Below are 26,552 nucleotides of genomic sequence, written 5' to 3' on the forward strand. Positions count from 1 at the left end.
AAAAATTTCGTTAGAAGCGAATAAAGTACCACCCTTAACAGGAAATTCTTATCAAAAATGTTTACATAATGGGACAAATTTTCGTGGAATTATCATAAAACTACAGAAACTTTAAGTTCCCTTTTTCAAATATCCGGTTTTTTTGGGTGACATCAAGAAAAAAAACAAAGTCTCTTTATATAACAGTTAAATATAGTTTACATTTTATCCGTCTGCATGCTACTAATGCAGATAGCCAAACTGCAACAGGTTGACGATAAGCTGTTTACTTTTGATTCCAGAATTAGCTGTGATGACAGCAGTTTAATCCAAACACGTGGTTATCATCTGTTGAATATGTATAACAGTTATATACCCCCAAATATAGGGGTAGGTTCAAAACCACCCACCATCAAAGTTTGTATGACACTTGGAAAATTTTCACGAGATACACACAAATAACATAAATTTTTCGAATCAAATAATTTATAAGTTAATGATAAAATATTAAGCACAACAAATTCTGAATATATGTTTATATAAAACCCAAAAAATATATTGTCTTATTAAAATTTTGGACGATGGCACATTATAACCAATTTCAAAAACTGCACAGGCTCATGGACAATTGGGCTCACAATATTATTTAATATTATTGAGGCAGATAATTGAGTTAGTAGTCATAATCATATTGAACTTCATAAATAAACTTAAAGATTTTCCTTAATACCACTTATTTTTTAATGTAACAAACACTTTTATTATTTTTAATTTAGCTACCTTCCTGTGTTTACAAATTACACGTACTGCTGTAGTGCCAAAATGAAAATGAATGCATTCTCCCTGTATAACAGTTATATTAAAGTTTTTGAGAATAACCTTAACCCCTTTAGGTGAGTATTAAGTTCAAATTTCAAAGCGAGACTCCATATAAAAAATTTGAATAGTTCTTAGTGCAAACTCGATAATATAAAAGGATTTTGTAACACATTTCCGGTCATTATCTGTTCAGTAATTAACTTATTAACTATGCGGCCAATATAGCTATTCTAGGTGTGTTCACGTACTCTTCCAGTAAAAATTTGCTGTCTCACGCTTTTTAATTTGATGAAACAGATATTTTATGAAAAAACTGAAATTTTGTCAAAGAGTATTGAATCAGAAGACTGGGTTTAAGCAAAATTTCCCATTATACCATTGACAAGATTAGAGTACAACCCATACCAAATGGTTGTTTCATGCTAAAAACTTGAGAAAAAAATAACACCCATAAGCAAAATTTTCAATTAAACCGATGATTAAGATTAGGGTACAATCTGTCAATTGAAATTATCCGCAACTTTTTGCAAAATCGTGAAAAAACGCTTAAAACCCATGGAACTCATAACAAATCGATAAAAAATTATATATTTATATAATTTAATTTTCAATTTTCCGGACGATCACGGAATGCGTGAGGGGGTGTGGTGTTAACGCAAGGACGTTTAGTGTCACCATCTTTGTAGACAGTAAACTGGCCATCAGGGCAATACCAACCAGAACGGTAAGGCCACGAACAGTCTCACAGCCTTGTTCACAAAACTTTTTGTAGATTTGAAATGAGTTTATATGTATAACAAATATAAACTCATTTCAAAACCGATTTGGCACAGTGTGTTCTGGTAGACCCCTACCCATTGATGTCAAACATGGTACAGATCGGACCATATTTGGATATAGCTGCCATATATACCGATCTCCCTTTATTGTGTAATGAGCCTATAAAAGGAGCATTTTTTATCCTATTTCGGTGAAATTTGAAACAGTGAATTTTGATAGACCTCTACACCTGTTTGTTGAATATCGTCCAGATGGAAACATATTTGGATATAGCTGCCATATAGACCGATCTCTCGATATAGAGTATTGAGTACGGTACAGGATTCACTAATAGAAGGTTAGGGAACATGCGAAAACATAAATTGGATAGGCCACATGAACATCATTAAGGATGCCAACTCTGCCGATTGAAAATGTCTTCATATAGGAGAAAACGTAAACATAGAATGAATGTAAAAAGACAACAATTTGACATCCTTAATGTCAAGTACTGCCTAAAATTAAAAAAAAAATAGAATGTATTTGAGCAAGAGCTGTTGCCGCTCGGCCTCTCACTGGAACTCTTCGCTCGATACCGCCGATTTTCTGCAGCTGCCATTGCAGCTACTCCGTATGGAACATTCCACTATCCGCAAACTGTGGACGTGACAGCAATGAAGACCACACAGATCGGACCTCAATGTTCCTACTCACAGCAATCCCGTACCGGTACATTTGGTCAAATTATAGTGTGATTTCCATGGATTTTACGCGTTTTCTCACGATTTTGCAATAAGTTGCGAAGAATTTAGAAAGGCTGTTATGGTCCCGCGGCGATCGGTCATATAGACCGGAACGAGCTTGACGAGGATCTCCACTTCCACATTCAAATGTGGCTCCAACAACAAGAATTCCAATTGGTAGATTTCATACAGATTGTATGAAACAACTATTTGGTATGAGTTGTACCCTAATCTTAACCCAAGATATATATATATATATATATATATATATATATATATATATATATATATATATATATATATATATATATATATATATATATATATATATATATATATATATATATATATATATATATATATATATTCATTTACATTCATTTACAGCCCAACAACAAAATATTGAGTTCACTATCTGTCAAAATTAGTGATTTGTGCAACTCTGATTTTGAGTAGTTCGTAGTTGAGTAGTTCGCGCCATTTTTCGTTGTTTGTGTGTGTATAGTTCTTAAGTATAATACACACACACACAACCAAAACTCGTTGACAGATAGTGCACTTCGCGAGAAAAAATTGTACCCAGCTGTTTACGGTACACTACCTGGTAGTTATGTAATGATCTTAACCATGGTAATATAGGAATTTTTACTGATAGAGGTTCTTCTATTTCCCCAGTTTTTTGGCCTACGTTCATGTTAGATTTTGTTTTCTTTGGTTTACGGTGCAACACTTTCTATTCCGGAATACAACTTTTTACCGAATATTTCTTTGTCTTCGTAAGACAACATTTGTTTTAGTGCAATTTGGTGAAATTATAATTAAATATAATTTCTATGTGTTTCCGTGGATTGGATTTCAGGCGTTTTCTCATGATTTTGGAAGAAGTTGGCTGATTGCATGAAACAACCACTTGGTACGAGTTATAACCTAATTGTGGCCATTGGTGTAATGAGAATTTTTGCCGGTCAAGGTTCTTCTATTTCTCAAGTTCTTTGGTTCCACTGTCCTGAAACTGCGGAGAGAAAGTGCAGGTATATGGATGAACACACTTTTTCGAGTTTAAAAATATATTGTGATACATAGTCTTCTTCCATACATGACTACTATAATGGGCTCCCGGCACGGGATAACTATGAGCACGACACATTCTGGAACATTGAGCTCTTTGTGGTAATCATCGTTGGCAACAGAAGCTTACCTGCGAAATACCAGGCGCGTCCACAGGTTACGGATAGTGAAATACTCCGGAATACCGAGTATTTAGCGATATAGAGCGGAGAGTCTTAGTGTGAAGCCGGGCGGCCCGGCTCTTACATAAATACTGAGTCCCTATGATGTTCGATATGGCAAGGCGAATTTATTGGCGCCTTTCAACCGGAACGAGCTTGCTCACTTATAGAAGATTGACGATGTTCGCTAACTCCACATATGGTCATCTTAAAAAAACAACAACAAGTATAGGGGCTTGAAATTACTGATTGGATAGAAGTTCTCCATGATGAAACATTTACAGGTTTTCTCATTTATACACCAATCACAAATCATGTGGTGCAATCCGCCATCTCATCAAGATTTTATTTCAAAAATTACATTGTTCTCAGTACAACCAAAGAAACTTGCGCTCGTGTGTGTACGTGTGCAGGTCAAATGAGAGAAAGAGAAACACAAGCAACACAAATCGTCAAACTGACCGGTTATTTTCAGCTGTTCGCGTGAGACCATCTTGGAATTTCTTTAGACCACCTAGCTCGCATACTTCTTCTTTGTAATGTCTGGCACCACACTACCTTCAGTTTTATCTGTATTATTTTGCGCTTTTTAAATCTTTCTTCAAGGCAGCGCAATGACCTAAGGTCCTGGATTGAAGCGCATAGCAACTGAGGTTTCTAGACGCGTGTCGTTTAAACTTGCTTAAGCTAAGTTTAAGAACCATTACAGCAGCAAACACAAAGAAACAATTTACAAAAATTTCATTTTATGTTTTTGTAATTCAAATTCAGAAATATTTTGACTATGTTTTTTTTTAATTCTTTCAAAAAAATTAACATTTTCATTTAAGATTTCTTTCTTAAGATAGGAGACAATGAGGAAAAGTCCTACTTAATGAAATCAGCAAATTTTTTGGCTTCAAAAGTGTTATCTAAAAAAAGAAATCGTAAAAAATATCGCAAATAGCGATCATGTGCCAGCCTTATCTTACCGAAATTTCGATAATTTTTAAATGGAAAATTTTGAGTAGAAATGTAAGCGAACACACCTTGTTTTGGTTGTTGGTGTTCATAGAGTCGTCACTAATGGTAATTGAGAATTGGATTATTTGGACAAAAAAAACAAAATTAAGTTCAAGAGTTTAAGTTATAGACAGATGATATTTATTCATATTTATTTTGTTGGCCATTAAGGCTCAATTTTGTTGCTCTACACCGCGCAGGCCTGAAAAGTGCGATGAGCGAGAATACGGTAACAACGATATAACTGTCCTAACATCCTTCTCAGTTGTTCATTCGTGATTTAGTTTTATTTTTGGAAACAATACTAGGCAAAGAACGTAAATACAATTGTTAATAAATATATAGAACATAGAAAGTAAACCAAGGTGATAATATAATTAAATTTTGGTCAAAGCAACAAATAGCAATAGGGTAAAACTAGGTAGTATTAAGTAACGAAACGAACTAGTATTAAGTTTCTATATAGTATAAATAGATAGAAACCAATAGCAATAAACCTGTGCACAATAAGAAAAATGGGCAACAAATCATCAAGCAATACGACCTCATCATATCCTCAACATGATGACCCAGCTTACAGAAAATGTCAAGAATTAAAGGTAACCCATTTACAATTTAAGAAAAGATTCCAACTTGTATGACCAACATTCCATTTTAGATGGAACGATGGATACAGATGCACTACCAAATCAAGGAACGCGAAGAAGCTATTGCCATTGCTCATGATCGGGAATTGTTTTATTGGCTCAGTGGCTTCTATTTGACATCCTTGTTTGGGTGTTTCTCGTTTTACCAACGTAGCAGACGGCCTGCAAGCCTACTGCCAATGGTACCCCTATCCTTCGTTATGGGCTATTACGCAGATTTGGCTTATGGCAGTAAAATACATCGTATAAAAGGTAATTGTACTAGCAAAGAAGTAAAGAAGCTCCGCTTCCATACAACAAATCAATCACTTGAAAATATTTTAGCACAGACTTTTCTCCTATGCTTATTTGCCTGTTTAATCGACTTGATATTAAAGGCACTTATTTTCTAAAAGCTAAACGGATTTAGCTTTAAACACATCGAGTAAAATCCATGTTGAATAAGCATTGCGAGATATAAGAGTTTTAATGGAATTGTTGATAATACTTACCTTTATATGTATATAAAAGATCAAGAAAAAACCACAACAACAAATAACAAACCAACACAAAACCACTAATAATGTACGCACAACTTTTTAACTATTATATATGTATTTATTTTTACTATATACTCGCTGTCCCGTTGTGTCTCGCTACACCCATAAGTGTTTACGGCTTCATTTCGACATGGTTCAAATTCGAAAATAATTTATATTCGTATTTAACTCTTGAATATCTTTCATTAGAATATTGAAGCATACTTTTAAAATGCAACGACCACCCGGAAAAATTTTATATAAGTTTCATATTCTGCTTTCAAATATTTTCGTTTGAGTCCCATATTGTCCTGTTCTGTGTAAATGTCCATTAGGGGCATAGTTTTGCCCAGTTTTTATATAAGTTTCATATTCTTCTCTCAAGTACCTTTCGTTTGAATCACACTTTGTCCCGATCGGCCAACATGTCCGTTTAGGAACATGCCCCCTGGGATTTAACCCAAAATCTTTATATAAGTTTCGTATTCTACTTCCAATTACCTTTCATTTGATATCCATATTGCGCCAATCGGTAAACATGTCTTTTTGTGGGTCGGACATGCCCACATGTGTGGTCAAATTTTATATGTCCGTTTTCGTCCTCCATGATCATTTTTTTTTTAAACTAATTTCGTGTTTTTGGGTTACCTTAAGTGTGTAAACCAAATTTCATTTTGATCGATGCAACCATCTCCGAGATCTTCGGATTTTTAAAAATTATGGTAAGGTGCAGGGTCCTCTTTGGTATGCAAAAATGAAATTTTTGCGATTTTTTCCGTAAACTGCACTTCAGCCCAAGAAATATCGAATGTTGCGATTATCTACTTCACACCAAAATATCTACACTCATCGGCATAAGTATTTTGATCAACTTTTTTCCGAAAATTTCTGAAAATTTTTTAAAATAAAATTAAAATTTCCTAATATGACTAAAAGTAGTCATAAGTGATCTAATTTAAAACTTCATATTTCAAACTTTATTTTCGAATTATATTTTACGCCACCCAACATTTTGACACTTGACTTAATAATTTAGCCAAGTGTCAAAATGTTGGGTGGCATAAAATATAATTAATTTTATGATCACATTAATAGAAAACAGAAGAGTGGACGTGATCTTTCGCAAAGCTTCAATTTCCGCCATTGTATCTTCTTAAGAACTTCTCACAAAACTACAGCGTTTATGTTTGAATAAGACCTGTAAAATTTCTAGATCTGGACTTGGTGGCGACCAGTCTAATGAAGAAAATATATATATATATATATGTATATATATATATATATATATATATATATATATATATATATATATATATATCTGCAAATTTTTTAGTACTGGTTGCACACTATTTGTAGGCAGATCCCTATCTTTCAAGCCCTTCAAAGTGTGATTGTCTTTGCGTATACCTTAGTTTTTAGTTAAAGTTTAAGTATATTGATTCAATTTTTTCATTTGCGCTCATTTTTTGGTCTCAATGATTTCTCTTTATGATTTCAACAGGTTATTGTTTGTGTAGGTCATTAAGCTACTATAATTGTTAAATATTTCAAAAATAAAATGTGACCAATTTTTGGGAAGAACCATCTACATTCTGCTTAAATGATGTCGCTAATATCTTCTTCGAACTTAATTTAAATCGAACGATAATTGGTTATTGATAGAAAGGATGTCCAGTAAAAATGTCCGTCCAACTTTTGTCGAATATGCTTATAATTTGCATATTATAAGTCCTAAATATTTCCTAATTTATTGGAGATAAATTAAGAAAAGTTGGTAGAACTACAAATCAATGCAATCAATGCAGTTGTAAACTTCTTCATTCTTCGCCCACTTAGGAAGAAAATCAAAAATTCAAAAAATTAATTTTAAAATACTATTTCACTGTGCTCAAATCTATGGTCAATGTCAACAGAACTGACACAATTCTACTAGAATTTTCGTGCCTTAATCACTATGAGCTCCGTATCAATTGCCTTAAATACTGTATTGTGAATTATGGAATTCCAAGAAACAAACGAAATGGTTTTATTTAAAATAATAATTTTGAAATCTAAATTAATCTGGGGGATCATTTCGGGTTTCCAAAAGTTGTGTTTCCGAGTCCTTAAAATTTTTCATTTCATTGCTGATTTAATTCAAATAATTAAATATTACTAAATCTTCTTTGGAAGTTTTTCAGACCAACAAGCAAAATGTTTCATTTAAAGATATTTTTATAAGTATTTATTTTTTTCATTTTTCAAGTTTTTTGTCTGTTAGGCCAAGATCATTAAATTCAACAATTTTTGTTTGTTTCTCTTTCGAGACGAGCTCAATGATCGGAGATGCAAATGGAAAAGGAAAGCCAAAGATAGCAACACACACCAACCACTATGGGACGCGTTTCGTCTTTGGGTAGAAGACTTTTCAACCATATTAGGTGTGATGGATTCAAGGGCCGTGCGTTGAATCGAATTAATTGCGAAAAAGCATCTATGATACAATTACCACATTAACCAAGCTTGACAACCCTGCTTATGACCTGTACTTTTTCCAATACATTTTTTTTGTGCAATGGGACACATTCTGTCTATGGTAAATTACACTTTCTTCCGTACCACATATAATTTAAAAGGAAAGCCAAAGATAGCAACACACACCAACCACTATGGGGCGCGTTTCGTCTTTGGTTAGAAGACTTTTCGACCATATTAGGTGTGATGGCTTCAAGGGCCGTGCGTTGAATCGAATTAATTGCGAAAACGCATCTATGATACAATTACCACATTAACTTAGCTTGACAACCCTGCTTATTAGCTGTACTTTTTTCAACGCATTTATTTTTGTGTAATGGGAGACATTCTGTCTGTGGTAAATTGCACTTTCTTCCGTACCACACATAATTTAGTTCATCTGTTGGAAGTTGTATTGATGGCTTCGAACGCTAAGACAACAGCAATGGCTCTCGCTGTTGCTTCGTGTGCCCAGGTTCGAATCCTGGCCGGGCTCTACCGAATTTTTCTGCAGATAAATCTTCAATTGAAATAACAAAACGAGAATTAAGAGAAAATTCATATAGAATTATGTCTTAGAACAATTTTTGTTAAATGTTTGTATTTCGAAAAAAAATTGTTATAAAAAAAATGTTTGGCAAGAAAATTCCATGAAGAAAACTTTTAATAACTTTTCATTTAAAACAATCAAACAAATTTTATCTATCGAATTTTTATCTTCGCTTAAAAAAAATGCAATAACCCATTAACGTCGAAAAATACCCAAAAAGAGAGCTGTCCTAGAAAAATTCTACCTCGAGTTAGGAAAGAGGTATCGTAATGAAATTTGGATTGGCGTAAAGTGGGCAAGTGAAACTAGTTACAACAAGTCGAAAGTCGGCAAAATTTTATATCCCAAAAATTAAACGAAAAAATTTCTCAAAATTCTTGGAGTGAGATTTCTAGAAACCCTTTTAATGTCTCGTTGCATTGCATTTATCGTTGCATTTATAATAAAATAATAAATGCATGACAATAATCTTACTTCTTTTGACAGCAGGTGTAATTTAAGCCAAAATCATTAAATGCAGCTTTCTTCGATAAATGGTAATAAAATATTAAGAAAATGATTTTTTTTGTTGTAGTGGTTAAGGAAATGAAAGTTTTTTTTTTAATTTTTTTTTAAAATTCGCAATATTTAGACAATTCGCCACATCAATGCAAATTTTGTCTTAAAATAATATTTATTGAAATTTGTCTATAGAAAAAATTTTAGGAAAATTTTAATGCAAAATGTAGAGCCGCAAAATGAAAACTTTTATTGAAATGAAATTTGAAATAATCTCGAGGTTAGGTTGTCTTTAGAGAGTTTTGCGCTAAAAAATTTTGTTCTTACAAAATCATTAAAATTTAATTTTTAGAAATTTCTTTTTGGAAATTTTTTTGTCTTTAGAATAATTGAATTAAAATGTTGTATTTAGAAATAATTTCGAGGGGCTTGTGCTGAAGTTTTGTCGTTGGAGAATGTTACACTGAAATTATGCCCTTAGAAAAATTTCTTTAAAATATGGTTAGAAAAAATTGCATTAAAATTTTGTATTTACTAAGAATTTCATTACAATTTTGTCTTTAAGAAAAATAATTTGAGTGTGGCCGTGGCCTCAGCAAAATATATAAATATGAAATTTTTATTTTAAAAAATGTTTCTGAAATTTTTTGTTTGGAATAAAATTAATTTAAATTAATTTGGGGGGGTGGGTTCCCTCGGAAAAAATTGGACAAAAATCTGTTCAGTCGAAATGTAGATCTATGGGGACCATATTTGGAAATGACATAGAAATGACTAATGCATCTTATTATTCCTAGTCTAAAAGCAATCTGTTGCAATATGCGTTCTATTGAAATAAACTTTGTTATCATTCACTTGTTAAATTTCATTACTATACTTTTGAATTTGTATTTTATGTAATAGAAAATTACATTTTGTTTTATGTCATTATGTTAATAAATTTTGAATCGAACAAACGATTTGTCGGCCACATATAATATTTTCTCAATAGGTTATGGGCCTTTGTGAAAATAAAAAAAGGATTGCAATAAAGAAACAATAAGGACTAAATAAAGGAATTCAATAAGGATACGCTAAAGAATTCGCTAAGGAAAGAAAAAAAATAAAATCTAAAATGTCGGATGCAAAACCTAAATTTGCGAAGCTAAGCAATGAAAATTATGCTAACTGGAAATTCAAGATGGAATTGATATTGCGTAAGAATAATTTGTGGAAGCGTGTCATTGAAGGATCTCGTCCTCCGCCGAAAATTGGACAGAACAATGAAATTACCAATAAGTCGGAAATCGAAGAATGGGACATAAAGGATGATGAAGCCCGAGGAACGATTGGATTGCTTGTAATGGACGACCAGTTGGGACACATCCGAAATGCAAAGACCGCTAAGGACACCTGGAACGCACTCAAAGAATATCATGAGAAAAACACACTTACAAATAAGGTATACTTGATGAGGTCCATATGTAGTTTAAAACTTCAAGAAGGAGGTGATGCAGTTGCTCACATAAATGCAATGAACGATTTATTTACGAAACTACGGGATGTTGGCGAAGAAAGTTTGTCGGATAAGTGGAGTGCTGCTATGCTTTTAAGTAGCTTACCCGAAGGATATGACACTCTTATTACATCCCTTGAATCCCGCAAGGAAGAAGAGATAACATTCGCTTTAGTGCAACAAAGAGTTATTGCAGAATTCGAAAGACGGCATCACGCAACCAATGAGGGAAGTGATTCAGTTTTGAAAGCAGTGACCGGTAATAGTAGTGTATGCTATTTCTGTAAAAAGTCAGGACATCAAAAGAAGACCTGCATCAAGTATAAAAACTGGAAAAGTAAGCAAAATCCCGGAAAGAATGCTAATAAAGTCAATTCGGTTGAAGAAAAGGTAAACAAGTCATCAAAGAGCGAAGATTTTTTGTTCAATTTTTGCAAGAATAAGAAGTTTTCTTGGCTTGTCGATTCCGGTGCTACACGACATACAGTAAGTGAAAGAAATTTTTTCAAGAAATTTAATGAAAGCTACAAAAGCTCGATTGAACTGGCAAATGGACAGACTGTGGCTATTGAAGGCATTGGTTCAGGTGAGATTGTTGTATGCAATGAATTTGGTGACCAACATACATTGAAGTTGAATGAAGTATTGTATGCTCCGTGTTTGGTTGGTAACATTCTCTCAGTCAGACAGCTAACAAAATCAGGATATAACGTATCATTTAAAGACAGCAATTGTTACATAAACTTTGGTAACAAAAATATCGGAATGGCAGATATTGACAGTGGAATGTATATTTTACGGCAACCAGTTTTTGTTAATGCGGTATTGCAACATAATGAAAATTGCATTCACAAATGGCATCGGAAGCTAGGACATCGTGATCCTGAAGCGATTCGGAAAATGTGCAAAGAAAACATGGTTCAAAATTTGAAAATAGTTGACTGCGGAATAAAGGAAATTTGCGAATCTTGCGTTAAGGGTAAAATGACTCGAATGTCATTTCCAAAGCAGTCAATGACAAAATCTACAGCTCCTTTAGAATTAATCCATAGTGACGTATGTGGGCCAATGCAAACAACTACACCGTCTGGAAAAAGGTTCATGGTAACATTTATAGACGATTTCTCAGGTTTTACCATAATAAGATTGTTATCGCAAAAATCTGAGGTGTTACAGACATTTAAGGATTTTGTTACATTGTGCCGCACTAAATTCGGACACATTCCAAAGAAAATTCGATCCGATAGGGGTGGAGAGTACACGGGAAAAGCATTTGAGGATTTTTTAAAGTTTGAAGGCATTGAAAGCCAATTGACTGTTCCGCATTCTCCACAACAAAATGGAAAAGCGGAAAGAAAGAACAGAACTTTGATTGAAATGGCAAGATGTATGTTAATAGATGCAAATTTACCGCACATGTTTTGGGGAGAAGCAGTTTCAACCGCCAATTTCATACAGAATAGAGTTTTAACCAGAACGACCAATTCTACTCCATACGAGTTGTGGTTTGGAGTCAAACCAAGTCTAGAGAAATTTCACATTTTTGGTTCAAGATGTTTGGTACACATTCCATCTGAAAAAAGACGTAAGCTAGATGACAAAGCACATGAAATGTTGTTTCTGGGTTATGATGAGAAGTCTAAGGCTTTTCGCTGCTACAATCAGGATACTAAGAAAGTCTGTATTAGTCGTGATGTGATATTCACAGATGTTATAAAGAATAAAGATGATGATGTCTCAATTTCATTAAATCCGAGAGATAATGGATTATTGATTGAGGAGGAGATACCAGAAGAAAACGTAACAGAAGAAATTGATGCACAAGAAAATGATACAGATGAAAATGCAATCAATATTCCAACTGAGGACAGCAGCTCAATACAAGATGTAAATATTTCTGACCAGCAAAATGAGATTAGAACTTCAAACAGATCTACTAAAGGCATTGCGGCAAGGAGACTCATTGATGAAATATGGACAGCAAATGAGATTAAAGAGCCGAAATCATATGAAGAAGCTATTAGCAGTGCAGAAAGTGTACAGTGGATGGAAGCTATGCAAGACGAGTTAGAATCTCTTCAATCAAATCAGACTTGGAACCTCGTTTCACTTCCAGAAGGAAGAACAGCAATTGGAAGTAAATGGGTATTTAAAGTGAAACGCGATGCTAATGGTCAAATAAATAGATTCAAGGCACGACTAGTCGCTCAAGGGTTTTCACAGAAATTCGGTGTCGATTATGACGAAGTTTTTGCACCTGTTGCGACACATACCTCGTTTCGAATCCTGCTGTCAATTGCTGGTAAGGAAAAAATGACTGTTAATCATTTTGATGTGAAGACTGCATTTTTAAATGGAAAGCTCTCTGAAACCATTTATATGAAACAACCTCCAGGGTTTCAAGAGGACAATGAGCAGGTTTGTTTGCTAAAGAAAAGTATTTATGGACTGAAACAGGCTGCTAGGTCTTGGAATATGGTTCTACATGAAGCTCTTGAAAAATTGGGATTTAAACAATGCGTAAATGATGTATGTTTCTACCGGGGAAATATATGTGGAACGTTGAGCTATATTCTTGTATATGTCGACGATATCATTGTGGCATGTCGCACATCAAAACAAATTATGTATGTCGAAAATGCGTTGTCTAAGAATTTCACTATCACAAACTTGGGTGAAATTAAACATTATCTGGGAATTGAAATTTCTAAAGATGTTAAAGGAAACTTTCAGCTATGTCAGTCATCGTACATAGAAAGAATTGTAAATGAATATGGTATGCAGAATTCAAAGCCTGTAAGAACGCCAATGGATGTTAGTTACGGGAAAGCAGAAGGATCAAAATTTCTTGAGTCAAATACAAAGTATCGGAAAATCATTGGACATTTTTTATACATATCAACAAATACAAGACCGGATATTTCAGCTTCTGTAAGTATCTTGGCTCAAAAGGTTTCTAAACCAACAATGGAAGATTGGTCTCAGTGTAAAAGAGTTTTGAAGTATCTTAAGTCTACATCAGAAATAAAGTTAAAATTAAGCAACGAAGAAAATGAACAAAGTCTCGTTGGATATGCTGATGCAAATTGGGCAGAAGAAAGAACTGAAAGAAAATCCAATAGCGGAAGAATTTTTCTTTATAATGGAGGTACAATTGGATGGTCTTGTCAGAAACAAACACTTGTAGCATCTTCAACATGCGAGGCTGAGTACATTTCTTTATCAGAAGCGGCTAAAGAAGCAAAGTGGTTAAGGCAATTGTTGGAAGAAATACATCATCCTACCAACGAACCAACTGTAATTTACAATGACAATCAAAGCTGTTTACGTCTGGTAAATGACGACAAGTTTTCTTTTCGTACTAAGCACATGGATACAAAATATAAATTAACAAAAGACTTAGTAAAGAAAGGAATAATAACATGCATATATTGTCCAACGGAGGAGATGGTAGCTGATATATTAACCAAACCACTAACAGCATCTAAACATATTGCTCTCTGCGAAAAATGTAATTTAAAGTGAATGAGGAGGAGTATTGAAATAAACTTTGTTATCATTCACTTGTTAAATTTCATTACTATACTTTTGAATTTGTATTTTATGTAATAGAAAATTACATTTTGTTTTATGTCATTATGTTAATAAATTTTGAATCGAACAAACGATTTGTCGGCCACATATAATTTTCTCAATACGTTCTATGCGCCTTCAAGATTATTGAATCATGCGGTATAGATTTGTTAAGTTTATAAATGCATCCGAGAAGCAACTTATGTGTGTTTACTATCGCTTCCATAATTATCGACTCAATTTTATCATCTTTGTCCTCCTTTTAGAGAACATCTTTCATTTCTAAGGATCTTATATCCGTATGTATTATTGTAGCTGTTGAGTGGAGCGGACGGGTTTTTATTTCGCTCCTCAAAGAAAAAATATCCGTATCTCAGAACAGGTACTACCTATGTCGAAAAATTTTAAAGCCTTTTTGGAGTAGGCTAGAAATGGACTCCAAAGACCCAACAGCTGCGGTGGTGTCGTCAGATCGTTGTATGTTGTTCTCCCCTCCTATAGGTGTGGGTGCTTTGGCACCTGTAGTCGAGAGTAATGCTTCAAGCTCACAACTAGTCGTCGGACTAATTAATGAGAAAAAGACGGATAAACCAGAGGGATGAACAGTTCGTCTCCAGGCACATCTACGGAAGCTGGAGATTTTTTTTCAGGTGCAATGGGAGGCGGTCGTTCTCCAAGAACTCCATTCACACGACATTTACCGCATCTGCTACCGTGTCTGCATGAATGTTGTCTAGACCTGCTTGATATGCCGCTTGATCTAGAGGTTCTCTCTTGTAGCGCTGAACCTCACGCTCTACATCATGTAGATCTACCTTAAGGCTTCTAGGCGGTTGATATCTATCCACAAGATGATGATTTGGATTGTCTCTGCGATAACAATCCAGAAAGTATTGCTTAGATACCATGTAGTTTTGTATTCGCAAGGGTAGGATCTTTGATCTGAGGAGACAGCCCGAAAAAAAAACGAACACGTACACTGAGGCGGCAGTCCTTGCGATGAGGGTTCCATCGGGTCAATCCGGTGCGTACAACCGGCTGATCAAGTCTTCGTGACGAGTTTGGCTAAGACCAAAAGTATGGCACACTACGGGAACAAGGCTGTCTTTTCAAGATTGGGAAATCTAGGATAGGCAGAAATCCTCATATTGAGAAATCAGGTCATGCAGTGGCAGGTGACTCAAGACCGCCCAACGAACAGGGGACTGACGGCGAGACAATCACCGCATCTCTCAATATTAGAAACTAGGATAAGCAAAGATCCTAATACTAAAATACCAGGCAGTGCAGTGGCGAGAGACCCAACACAGCCTAACAAACAGGGACCCGACGACGGACCCATCACCGACTTCAAGATTCGGAAGACTAGGATAGGTAAAGATCCTTATATTGAAACATTAGGCAGCGCAGCGACAGGAGTCTCAATGCCGCCTAACGAACAGGGAGCCGACGATGGCACCATCACCTACTCCCAAGAAGCCCATTTACTTAAGATTTGAAGACTAAGATAGGCAAAGTTCGTAGTATTGAAACATCAGGCAGTACAGGGAATGGAAACACACTTGAACCATTACCGACTTTATAAAGATTCGGAAAACTAGGATAGGCAAAGAACCTAATACAGTGACAGGAAAGTCAATGCAGTCTAAAGAACAGGGAGCAGACGATGCGATCATCACCTACTCCCTAGATGCTCAGCTAATGGAGGAACAACGATTAAGGAAATCCAGATAAACCTCCGCCGGAGCGAGACTGCTACACACGCTATGATGGAGAAAATCAGCTAGGGCAAGATTCATATCGCCTTAATTCAGGAGCTATGGACGACACGGAACAAAGTTTCTGGACTTAACCATATCAACTACCAATTATTCTATGTTAACACTGGTACTTGGCCGAGGATCTGCGTTATTTGTCATAAAAATTTATATATTTTCCCCTGAGATGTCAACGTCGGATGCAACAGTGGTGAGACAGAGAGACGGTGGAGCATACCTGGCATCACTTTATTTTCCTTTCGACTCCCCCACACCCTCGTCGGCGCTGCAACGGCTGATGAGGAAAGCAAAACAGACGGGAAACGAGGTACTAATAGGGTGCGGTGCGAACTCTCACTACATTTCGTGGGGTTTTAGGGAGGAGGTATAAGATGTGACGATATGTTCGGAAAATCTAATCGATGAGGTTCAGGATTGGATGGTCTGCATGGAACACTTTCTCTGACCATCGCTACATTAGGTTTAGAATAACACGACCAGCGGCGAATCGGATAAGCTTCCGCAATAAGTTGAAAACCAACGAGACAAAATTCGTAAGGCTACTAAGAAGAAGACTTGGGCAAGATATTTTAAATTGTCCAAGCAAAGTAGACATTGACGAAAATGTCAACAGGATTACGACTGTACTAGTGGGGTCCTTCGAAGATAGTTGTCCTCTTCGGGAAAGGAAATCAGCCCAAGAAAAACCCTGGATGACCGGGGAGTTTCGCAGTATTGGGAAAGAGATCCGCAGACTTTTATTTTATTTATTTATTTGTAATTAATCAATCAAACTTCCTTAGTGTAACATATATTGATAGGACGGAAGTTTCGTTGCACAAAAAAAATAAAAATAACTATATACAAATATTTAGAATTTAAACACATGAACAATCGAACTGGTGAATTTTTCAAACACTAACATACAAAATAAAAAACTTAACATTTAAAAACTAAAATAAAATATCTTTAACATAGAAACAATAAAAAAAACACCAAAAGCACTTTTCCCTACATAAAAAATATATAAATAATAATAAAAAGCTAATTATCAGGCAGACTCGAAGGGAAAGATTTTAAAATATGACTAAATAAAATCTATGGCAGTAAAATATTGGCTCTAGCTGCTTAAAGAACGGAAATAAAGAATTAAATTTCTTGTGAATGCTGAAGGGCTTACAGCAAAATTTTTTAAATAATGCGAATTGGAAACGGTTATATAAAAACCGATTGATTGAGATTGCAAGCCGTATGTGAAAATTAAAAATGAGAACATAGTTTTGAAAGCAAAATTGTGTGATCAATAGAATCAAATGCTTCACTCAGATCGAGTATTGCGAGAACACAGGCATTTTTGCTATCAACACATTGTCTGACATTTCAGTGACGTAGTGCTGTGATGTCTCCGAAATCCAGTTTGACATGAATGTATAAGATTTCTCTCATCTAAATAACTAGATATCTGAATTTTCAACAGTATGTCTAACACTTTAGAAAGAGCAGGCAATATCGATATTGGATGGTAGTCCGCACAGTTCAATCCGGCTGTGTTCTTTTTACGAAGCGAAATACCTTTCGCTAGATTCCAAGGCAAAGAAAAGTTACAAGTAGTAATAATAGTCTTAACGACGTGAAGTAAATGTTGCCTGATGACAGTAAAAACTACTTTTATAAACCTAACAGGTATTGCATCAACCCAAAGGCATTCGACCTAATTTTATATAAAGCATCACAAATCTTCAAGTCGACAGCATTTCTAAAACTAAACTCGCCCAAGCGAAAAACAGGAAAAATTATTATAATTAGTATAATCATGAAAATTTGACGATTGCGGATTAGAAGAAGTAAAATAATTTTTCAAAACATCAACATTTGTCTTAGACTTTTCAGCCTATAAATGGATTCCAAAGACTCAACATCTGCGGTGGTGGCGTCAGACCGCAGCATGTTGTCCTCCCCTCCTATAGCTGTGGGCCTTGGCCTTGCCTTGGCACGTGTAGTCGAGAGCAATGCTTCGAGCGCACAACTAGTCGTCAGACTAATAAATGAGGAAGAGACGGGTAAACTAGAGGGATGCACAATTCGTCCCCAGCCTTTAAGTATGAAGTTTCTGACTCGGATTCAGACAGCGACTGTGCCAATGAAACAGTCATCGCAGCCGAATCGAGAGATGAGGGCATCGGGCTGACAGCAGAAGTGAGCGATGGCTTTGCAAAGCGCACAAGCAGACCGAGAAAGCGGTCCGGTGCACGACGAAGGAGACAGGAGTATGTACCAGCAGCGTAATCGGGCGAAAGTGCTGGATGTTGGAAGGGATAGAACTGACGCTTCTACGGAATGTGGAAAAAATTTAGATCTCCCGAAGAGCATAACACTACTCTGGGAAAACCAAGCCAGCCATCCCGCAATAGAGACTCCAGACTGCGACCTGCGGAGGTGGACAAAGTTGGAACAGGAACGAAGGAAGCGCGCACCGCCTCTGAATTTTCATGGAGTACTGTGACTTCCAAAAGGCCACAGCCATCACGGAAAGGGATCTTTCCTTCGCTGAGAATGGTAAGGAGCCGCCCTCTTACGCCAGAGTGGCAAGGAAGCACCACAGAGATGAGCTGACTTATGCAGTCATCAATATCGGCTGTGCATCCGGTAGGATTCCACCAGATCATCGGTCTCAAGTGGAGGATCTGGTTAACGATCGGATTTTTGAACATGTGTGGCAGCAGCTCATCATGGGGACATCTTTACGCTGCGTTTTGCGTCGGCGGAATGTATTGATACCGTCAAACAGCTCGTCAGAGGTATAGCCAGTAGGGATCAAATTGCAGATGGCCTCTTAATTTATTTAGCTGCCACTAAAATGGACAGAGATTCCCAAATAAAGTGGGAAGAGAGTCTGGCTGCGAATAAGCTGGCGTCCTGGACGTCCATGTCAAGTTTTTTGGAGCAAAGATGTCGAATGTTGGAAAATTTGGACAATTCTGTCGTTTGTGCCAGCTTTTTTCAACAAAACAAACATTTAAAAATCGTGATGTGCATGTAGACTCTCGAAGTTCATTTCTTTATGTGCCTTTTATGATTCGATGGACCATTCATCTTTCAGCAACCTCTCTCCATCTCTTCGTTTCAAGGAGGCAAAGTGTTTAAAATTTTGCCTTAATCGACTTCGGAAGGGCCAAAGGGTCATGTGTTGAAAAAGTGCAATTCGAGTGCTTGCAGACAATGCTCTTGAAAACACCATACAATGTTGCATATGGGCCAAACGCCAACAACCCAATCAGTGCTTATTTTGCCAGATGATTCATCTGGGAAATCAGCAACCACAGATGGAACCGTCCTGTTGGCCACAGTCATTGTCCTCGCCAAAAATAAGTTTGAGAATTCCGTCCCATGTCGTACAATTTTAGATTCTGCATCCAAGTTTAACTTGATTGCAAATCGTTTATGTGCCTTTTATGATTCGATGGACCATTCATCTTTCAGCAACCTCTCTCCATCTCTTCGTTTCAAGGAGGCAAAGTGTTTAAAATTTTGCCTTAATCGACTTCGGAAGGGCCAAAGGGTCATGTGTTGAAAAAGTGCAATTCGAGTGCTTGCAGACAATGCTCTTGAAAACACCATACAATGTTGCATATGGGCCAAACGCCAACAACCCAATCAGTGCTTATTTTGTCAGATGATTCATCTGGGAAATCAGCAACCACAGATGGAACCGTCCTGTTGGCCACAGTCTTGATACTCCCGACTGGAATATACCAAAAAACATACAATTGGCCGACGCAGCATTCAACAAGCCGCATCATATCGACATGTTAATTGGTGCCGAATTGTTTTTTAATTTGATGTCAGTCGGGCAAATAAATATTGGCGCCAATCTTCTTGTTTTACAAAAGCATTATTTGGCTGGGTCGTAGCAGGTGGTAGCTTTCATCCATGTCAATCCTGGTCACTTGCTGTATCGTATGGCGAGGTTAAGGTAGAAGAAGAGAAGCTTTTAGTCGTCGTCAAATCATTGCAAATTTCACAACGGAACCGATGTCACCAAAACTCTTGGGCTCACTTGGGATCCACAGAGTGGCAATTTCATCCTGGTCACTTACTGTATCGTATGCCGAGGTTAAGGAAGAAGAAGAGAAGCTTTTAGCCGTCGTCAAATCATTGCAAATTTCACAACGGAACCGATGTCACCAAAACTCTTGCGCTCACTTGGGATCCCCAGAGTGGCAATTTCATTTATTCGTTTACCCCCATTGATGACTGCAAGGTAGTGACAAAGTTGTCCATATTGTCTTCGATTGACCGTCTTTACGATCCATTGGGTTTGATTGATCCAATCATTTCAAAGGCAAAATGATTATGCAGCATTTGTGGAAACACAATCTTCAATGGGATGAAAGCTTGCCTCAATCACTATATTCATCGTGGATTGAGTATAAATCATAATTTGATCTGATGCATCGTTCCACATTTCCACGGCATATTTCAATGACTTCGTCCCTATTGCATATTCATGATCTTTGCGATGCCAGCTTGGCTGCTTACGGAGCATGTGTCCATGTGAGGTCCCAATTCAACAACGTCATTAAATCTGAATTGCTGTGCTCTAAGTCGAGAGTTGCCCCAATGAAGATGCTCACTGTACCAAAGTTCGAACTTTGAGCTGCATGCCTTCTAGTTGAGTTGATTGATGCCGTTGTGAAATCTCTGGCATTTCGCTGTGAAGTCCATTGTTGGTCCGATTCAATGGTGGTTTTGTCCTGGCTTCGAGGGCTACCATCCAACTTCAACGTTTTAGTTGCCAATCGAATTTCTCGAATTAAGTCTCTTGGGCCTCCAATTTCTTGGCATTACGTTCCAACAAAACTCCTGGGCAGCGTCTCCACTCATCACTGTGGAAAAGTGGTCCAAGCTTCCTGCTAAATGAAACTATAAACTGGCCTGATACTTCAAATTATGTGGATGACTTACCTGAGCGCCGAAGAAATGTATTGCTGACGACTTCCCTCACAGATTTGTCGATGCAGTGTAAGTATCGCAATTATTTTTCGAAAATGCCACGAATTTTTGCGTATGTTTCTAAATTTTTATATTCCAAATTGAGTGGCCAAACTGAAGTATTAACCCCTGATGACATTAGGGTTGGTTCTCATAAGCTGCTGCATGCTGGAGCACAGTGTTTGCTGACTACAATTCGACAGCAATTTTGGCCAATTGGAGGACGAAAGCTGGTATGCTCCATAATTTCGAAGTGTGTCCTATCTTTGAATGAAGCCAAAATTGCTACAACACGTTATGGAAAATTCGCCATCAGACCGAGTAATACCAAATAGATTGGTACAGATTTTTGTGGGCCATTCTTTTACAAGTCTGAGGTAAAGAGCCACCCTCCTATGAAATGCTGTATTTGTATAGCAGTTGTTTTTCAACAAAGGCAACTCATCTCGAGGTCGTCCAAGACTTGTCAACACCGCCATTTTTGTGCTCATCATGACGCTTCGTTGCCACTAGACGCAAATCCAAAACGATTTGGTTCGACAAAGCGACAAATTTTGTGGGAGCAAAAAATGAGTTGGATGAATTGAAGCAAATGTTTTCAAAGCAATCATATCTAAATTCCATTCATGATAAATGTCTAGATGATGGCATTGATTGGAAATTTATTCCATCCAGATCGGCACATTTTGGTGGTCTCTGGGAAGCGGCTGTAAAGTCTGCTAAATTCCATTTCTACCGACAATTAGACCTCAATACCCTTAAATTCGACGAACTAAGCTCACTACTCACTAAATTTTGGTCGAATTTCAACAGAGCAAGTGGAGCAGTTCGTATTTAACGCTTCTACAAGAGCGGTCAAAACGACAGTCTCAAAATGACAACATATCCGTTGGTGCCATGGTGATAATAAAAGTTGAAAATTTAGCACCACTAAAATGGCAAATGGGACGAGTGGTTGAAACTATAAAGGGCGAAGACGGAATAGTGCGAGTGATGAACGTTCGAATAAGCAGCGAAATGTTTAGGCAAGCTGTAACTAAACTAGCCTTGCTACCAATTGATGAATCGGTTGAAGCCCCAATGTTAACCGCAAGTCAGAGCCTGTTTGGTTTGGCTGCTGCTGCTACCCAAAAATTGTGTGCAAATTTTTGTTATTGCTTTTGTGCAACATCTCAATCTAAATGCATACATTTTTTATACATTAGTCTTTTTCGTTAGCAACAAGCAAGTGAATAAAGTTGTTCAATTCGGAACTTTAATTTTTTTTTTAAATGTTTGTTGTTTTTTATTTTCGATTCGATCAGCCTGTAAAAAATATTACAGACTCAAACAATAACGCAGTTTCGAATATAAGAGACGTTATATTGAATAAACATAAAAGCGTGATTCGAATTTATTGGTGCAAAATTAAATTGTCCACTGTGTACAGCATCATCCGTGTCACTCACCAAGCAGGAGGTCTATTAAGGAGGCAGTGTTTCTAAGGATATCGAAGTGTGTCGGCAAATTGTTATGCACAAGTGATAAATTACATCGAGTAAGAATATCTTTAAAATTTGAATAATTTCTGCGAATAGTAAGATCGTAACTGAAATCGCCGATGATAATGATACGTCCGAATCGGGCACTAATGTCCGCAACATACTCTTCAAATGCTTCATATCTCCATGCGGTAAATAAGCAACCCCTACAGCAATGCTGAAGGAGTCTGAGTAAACACGAACAAACAAGTCCTCACATTTACCACTGTCAGAAATCGATGACACAAACTGAGTTTTCAGGGAAGATGATACATAGAGCGAGACGCCACCACCCTTATTTCCAATGCGATTATTTCTTAACATTTGAAATCCAGGAATATGAACAGACTTACTTGAAATTTATGGTTTGAGCCATGTGTCTGTAATTCCAACTATGCTTAGATATTTACTATATAATATACTTTGAATTTCAATGAATTTGGTAGATTTTCCTACTGGGCTCATAGACTGCGCATTAAAATAAGCAATGTCTACGTTACCATTGAGCGGAGTACTAAAATCTTTTATAAACGAGTCATCGCTGACAATTTCCCCAATAGGGCTATCGAACAAAACAGATATACAGTAGGGAAGTGTACGTTAGACATAAAAGACTAAAAAAATAATTATGAATTATTATAAAACACAATTGAAAAAAATGTGTACTAACATAATAATGACTTACTGAAATAATATTAAAGATCATAAAAGCGATATAATTCAAAGTATAACACACTAGATTGCTTTATCAAAAATAAAGCAACCTAGTGATCTAACCCTCTAAATTTTTAACAGAGCACGTCGTAAAAAAGCGGAAATTTATGGGGATGTATATGACACGGCTCAAGGAATACAATAAAATTACCAGAGCGGAACAAAGTGCCTCTTTGAAGCTTTTCTGTGAACAGGTCGATAGCGTTGGGACATGGGAGTGAGAGCAGAGGCAACGGAGGACATGTTGAGGCTTTTGATGAAAACCCATTTTCCACAAGATACGACGGGAGTCACGGAGACACCGGAATCTTGGAATAATGATGTCGATCGGAGGATTAAAATTACAGAATTTATGGTGAAGGAATCATTGAGGAGCTTCAAACCATTTAAGTCACCCCGACCTGATGGAATATTTCCGGCGTAACTACAGCGTAACTGGTTATGACGTGAGAAAATCAAAAGACAAGGTCATTAATAAAAAAGGCAAGCAATTTGTTGAGTTTTGCAATGACTCGAATTTATTTATTTTGAATGGAATTACTCTCGGAGATGGTGAGGGTAATGTGACATATGCCAATACACTTGGTCAATCTGTAAATGATATATGTTCTGCATCTCTTGAATTGCTAGGCTTTGTTAATAACTTCTCAGTGGACGACAAAATATGGTCCGACCACTTCCCAATTGTACTCAAATTGAATTATAATATATCAGCAGAAAGTGGACAAAAAATGAATTTGTTGCCAAAGCTAATCTGGAAGGATAAGATGAAATATAAATATCAGAGAAGACTCAACGAAATTATGGATAATTATGAGGTAGCAACCAGCAATCTCAAACTAAGTAATCTTTGCGAAATGATAACGAAATCTTGGCCGCAAAAGCCGAATGAAATGCAATCATTTCAGCCGAAGCATAAATGGTATAACTTTTCCTGCAATGAAGCCCGACTAAAAAGCTTCAAATTACTGGCAAAATATCGGAAGTCGAACAATTTGGAAGATAAAATACTTTATTTGAAAGCTCAAAACTCCTACAAATCAATATGTACTAATAGTAAAAACATGTACTATCAAAATATATCTGCAAAGATAAATATCATAAATAATGCCAAAGAGTGGTGGAAGATGGCCAGAGAGATGCGAAATCACCAAAATAAAATTAGCTCACATATAAGTCCTTTACTATTCAAACAACACTTTGAAAATCTGTTAAATACGTCACAAATCATGTCCCAAATACATTATGCGCCACCGTTAAACCATGATCCGATTTTAGATGGACCCATAACCATGGGTGAATTGGAAAATATGCTTCACAAAGTCAAGTTGAATAAGGCACCGGGTGAAGATAGAATACCATATGAGTTCTTCGTATACGCAACAGAGCAATTTCACCTCCAGCTTTTAAGCACTTATAATAACATTTTCAATGAAAGCACCATGGATAAGATCTTTACAAAATCTATAATTTACCCTATTCATAAGAAAGGCGATTACGACAACCCTTCCAATTATAGAGGTATCTCATTTATGAATTGTGCCGCCAAGATATTTATGGGTATTTTAAACGATCGCATTTATACATGGGCCGAGGAAAATCATATTCTGGTAGAATACCAAGCTGGATTCCGGAGGCAATATTCTACTGTTGACAATATATACAACCTGGCAGCTATAGTTAGTCTGAAACTTAGTGAAAGGAAAAAAGTGTACGCTTTTTTCATTGATTTTAAGGCTGCCTTTGATAACATATCTCGCCAGGCATTGATCTTTAAATTGCACCAAATTGGGCTGTCATATAAAATAGTAAAAGTTATCGAAAACATATATAAAAATACGGAGTCGGCAGTATGGACTGGGCAGGAGAGGTCAGAGTACTTTGCAACAACAAGAGGTGTAAAACAAGGGTGTCTACTTTCACCCATGCTTTTTACACTTTATATAAATGATTTGCATGACAATCTGGGAGGAGGATTATATATTGAAAACATCAACATTCGCCTATTGCTATACGCCGATGACATTGTTTTACTTGCAGACGATATAACAATAATGCAAGAGATGATAGGTAAACTCGAAACCTATTGTAAAACTTGGAATCTCGAAGTAAATCTAGAAAAATCAGATATAATGGTATTTAGAAATGGAGGTAGACCTAGCAAAAAAGAAGTATGGAAGTTTAATGAAAGACAAGTCCGGATAACAAATGAATTTAAATATCTTGGTGTAACCTTTACCCCAACCATGAAATTTGGAAAACATGTACAAAATCGGAACATAATGGCGAAGAATGCTCTAAATACTACATGGGACAGTGTAATTGGGCGAAATGATATATGCATGAATGCGAAATGGAGACTTTATTTATCGGTCTGCAGGTCAATACAAACTTATGCAGCACAAGTTTGGGGTTTTGCTCATTTCGAAGAAGTTAATTTCTTGCAAAGATTTTTCATTAAGAAATTATTGCGATTACCGATGCATACACCAACATATATCTTAATGTTAGAAACTGATGTGGAAGATAGCCAAATTTATTCATTAGGATTGCACTTGAAATATCTCGGACGAATCATGTTTCAATATAACAGTTATCGTCTGCCTAACCAATTAACAGCAATAGTGATGCGCAAAAATATCTTTTGGGTGAAAGAGTTAAGAGCAGTAACACAGAGTCTTAATGTACAATGGCCCGAGACTATAAATAGCATTGAATCTTGGAACACTTTCTCAACAGAACTACTATGTTCATTAAAACTAGATCTTAAGCATAAAAGGATCCAACGAAAACTACAAAGCGATTCCCGAGATTACAAATTTTTGAATCCATCTAGAGCACAGCTGTATTTGAATGACAAATATACACAAGAAAAGATTGCATGGATATTTAAAGCTAGAAGTGGAATGTTATACCTGGGGTACAACAGATTTACTACCAGTGAAGAGGAGCGATTATGTAAATTGTGCAACATGCGAGCAGAAGAAACCTTTCAACACTTCCTTGGTATATGTCCTATTTTAAGCGAGTTTAGAATGATGGCCTTTGGAAAGACAATATTGAATCAGGAAGAGATTTTGGAGAAATTGGACGGCAAGAATGATGCCGATTGGGACAACATCGTAACATATTTAAAATCAGCATACACTTATAGACACTATTTATTATCTGAATTCCAATAGAAAGAATTCCCAAGATGTTAAAATTTATTGAGCGACAGACGTTAAATACATTGTCGCAATAACATTTATTTATTTACTTCTT

General features: G+C 36.3%; 2 protein-coding genes across 9 annotated transcripts in view; one reads left to right on the forward strand and one right to left on the reverse strand.

Annotated features, from left to right (window-relative positions):
* LOC106090055 (sodium leak channel NALCN) overlaps positions 1-849 on the reverse strand; it is a 50,606-nt gene extending 49,757 nt beyond the window's left edge. For 4 of the 5 annotated variants that reach the window (XM_059366383.1, XM_059366381.1, XM_013256109.2 and 1 more), the window contains exon 1: positions 760-849. The gene's annotated coding sequence lies outside the window, so the exon portion shown is untranslated. Of the gene's footprint in view, positions 1-201; positions 279-759 lie in introns of those variants that run through there. The other variant, XM_059366382.1, reaches the window with a different exon arrangement.
* A 3,754-nt stretch (positions 850-4,603) lies between these two features.
* The window catches only part of LOC106090057 (plasminogen receptor (KT)), a 28,757-nt gene continuing 6,808 nt past the window's right edge, over positions 4,604-26,552 (forward strand). For 3 of the 4 annotated variants that reach the window (XR_001221744.2, XR_009397952.1, XM_059366569.1), the window contains exons 1-2: positions 4,604-5,130; positions 5,190-5,430. Coding sequence is in view for 2 of the 4 variants with exons in the window: in XM_059366569.1 (XP_059222552.1) it covers positions 5,047-5,130; positions 5,190-5,430 (325 nt within the window). In the remaining 2 variants the exon portion in view is untranslated. The remainder of the gene's footprint in view (positions 5,131-5,189; positions 5,431-26,552) is intronic. The other variant, XM_059366568.1, reaches the window with a different exon arrangement.

The sequence above is a fragment of the Stomoxys calcitrans genome, chromosome 4, assembly GCF_963082655.1.
Source record: "Stomoxys calcitrans chromosome 4, idStoCalc2.1, whole genome shotgun sequence".
Lineage (NCBI taxonomy): Eukaryota > Metazoa > Arthropoda > Insecta > Diptera > Muscidae > Stomoxys > Stomoxys calcitrans.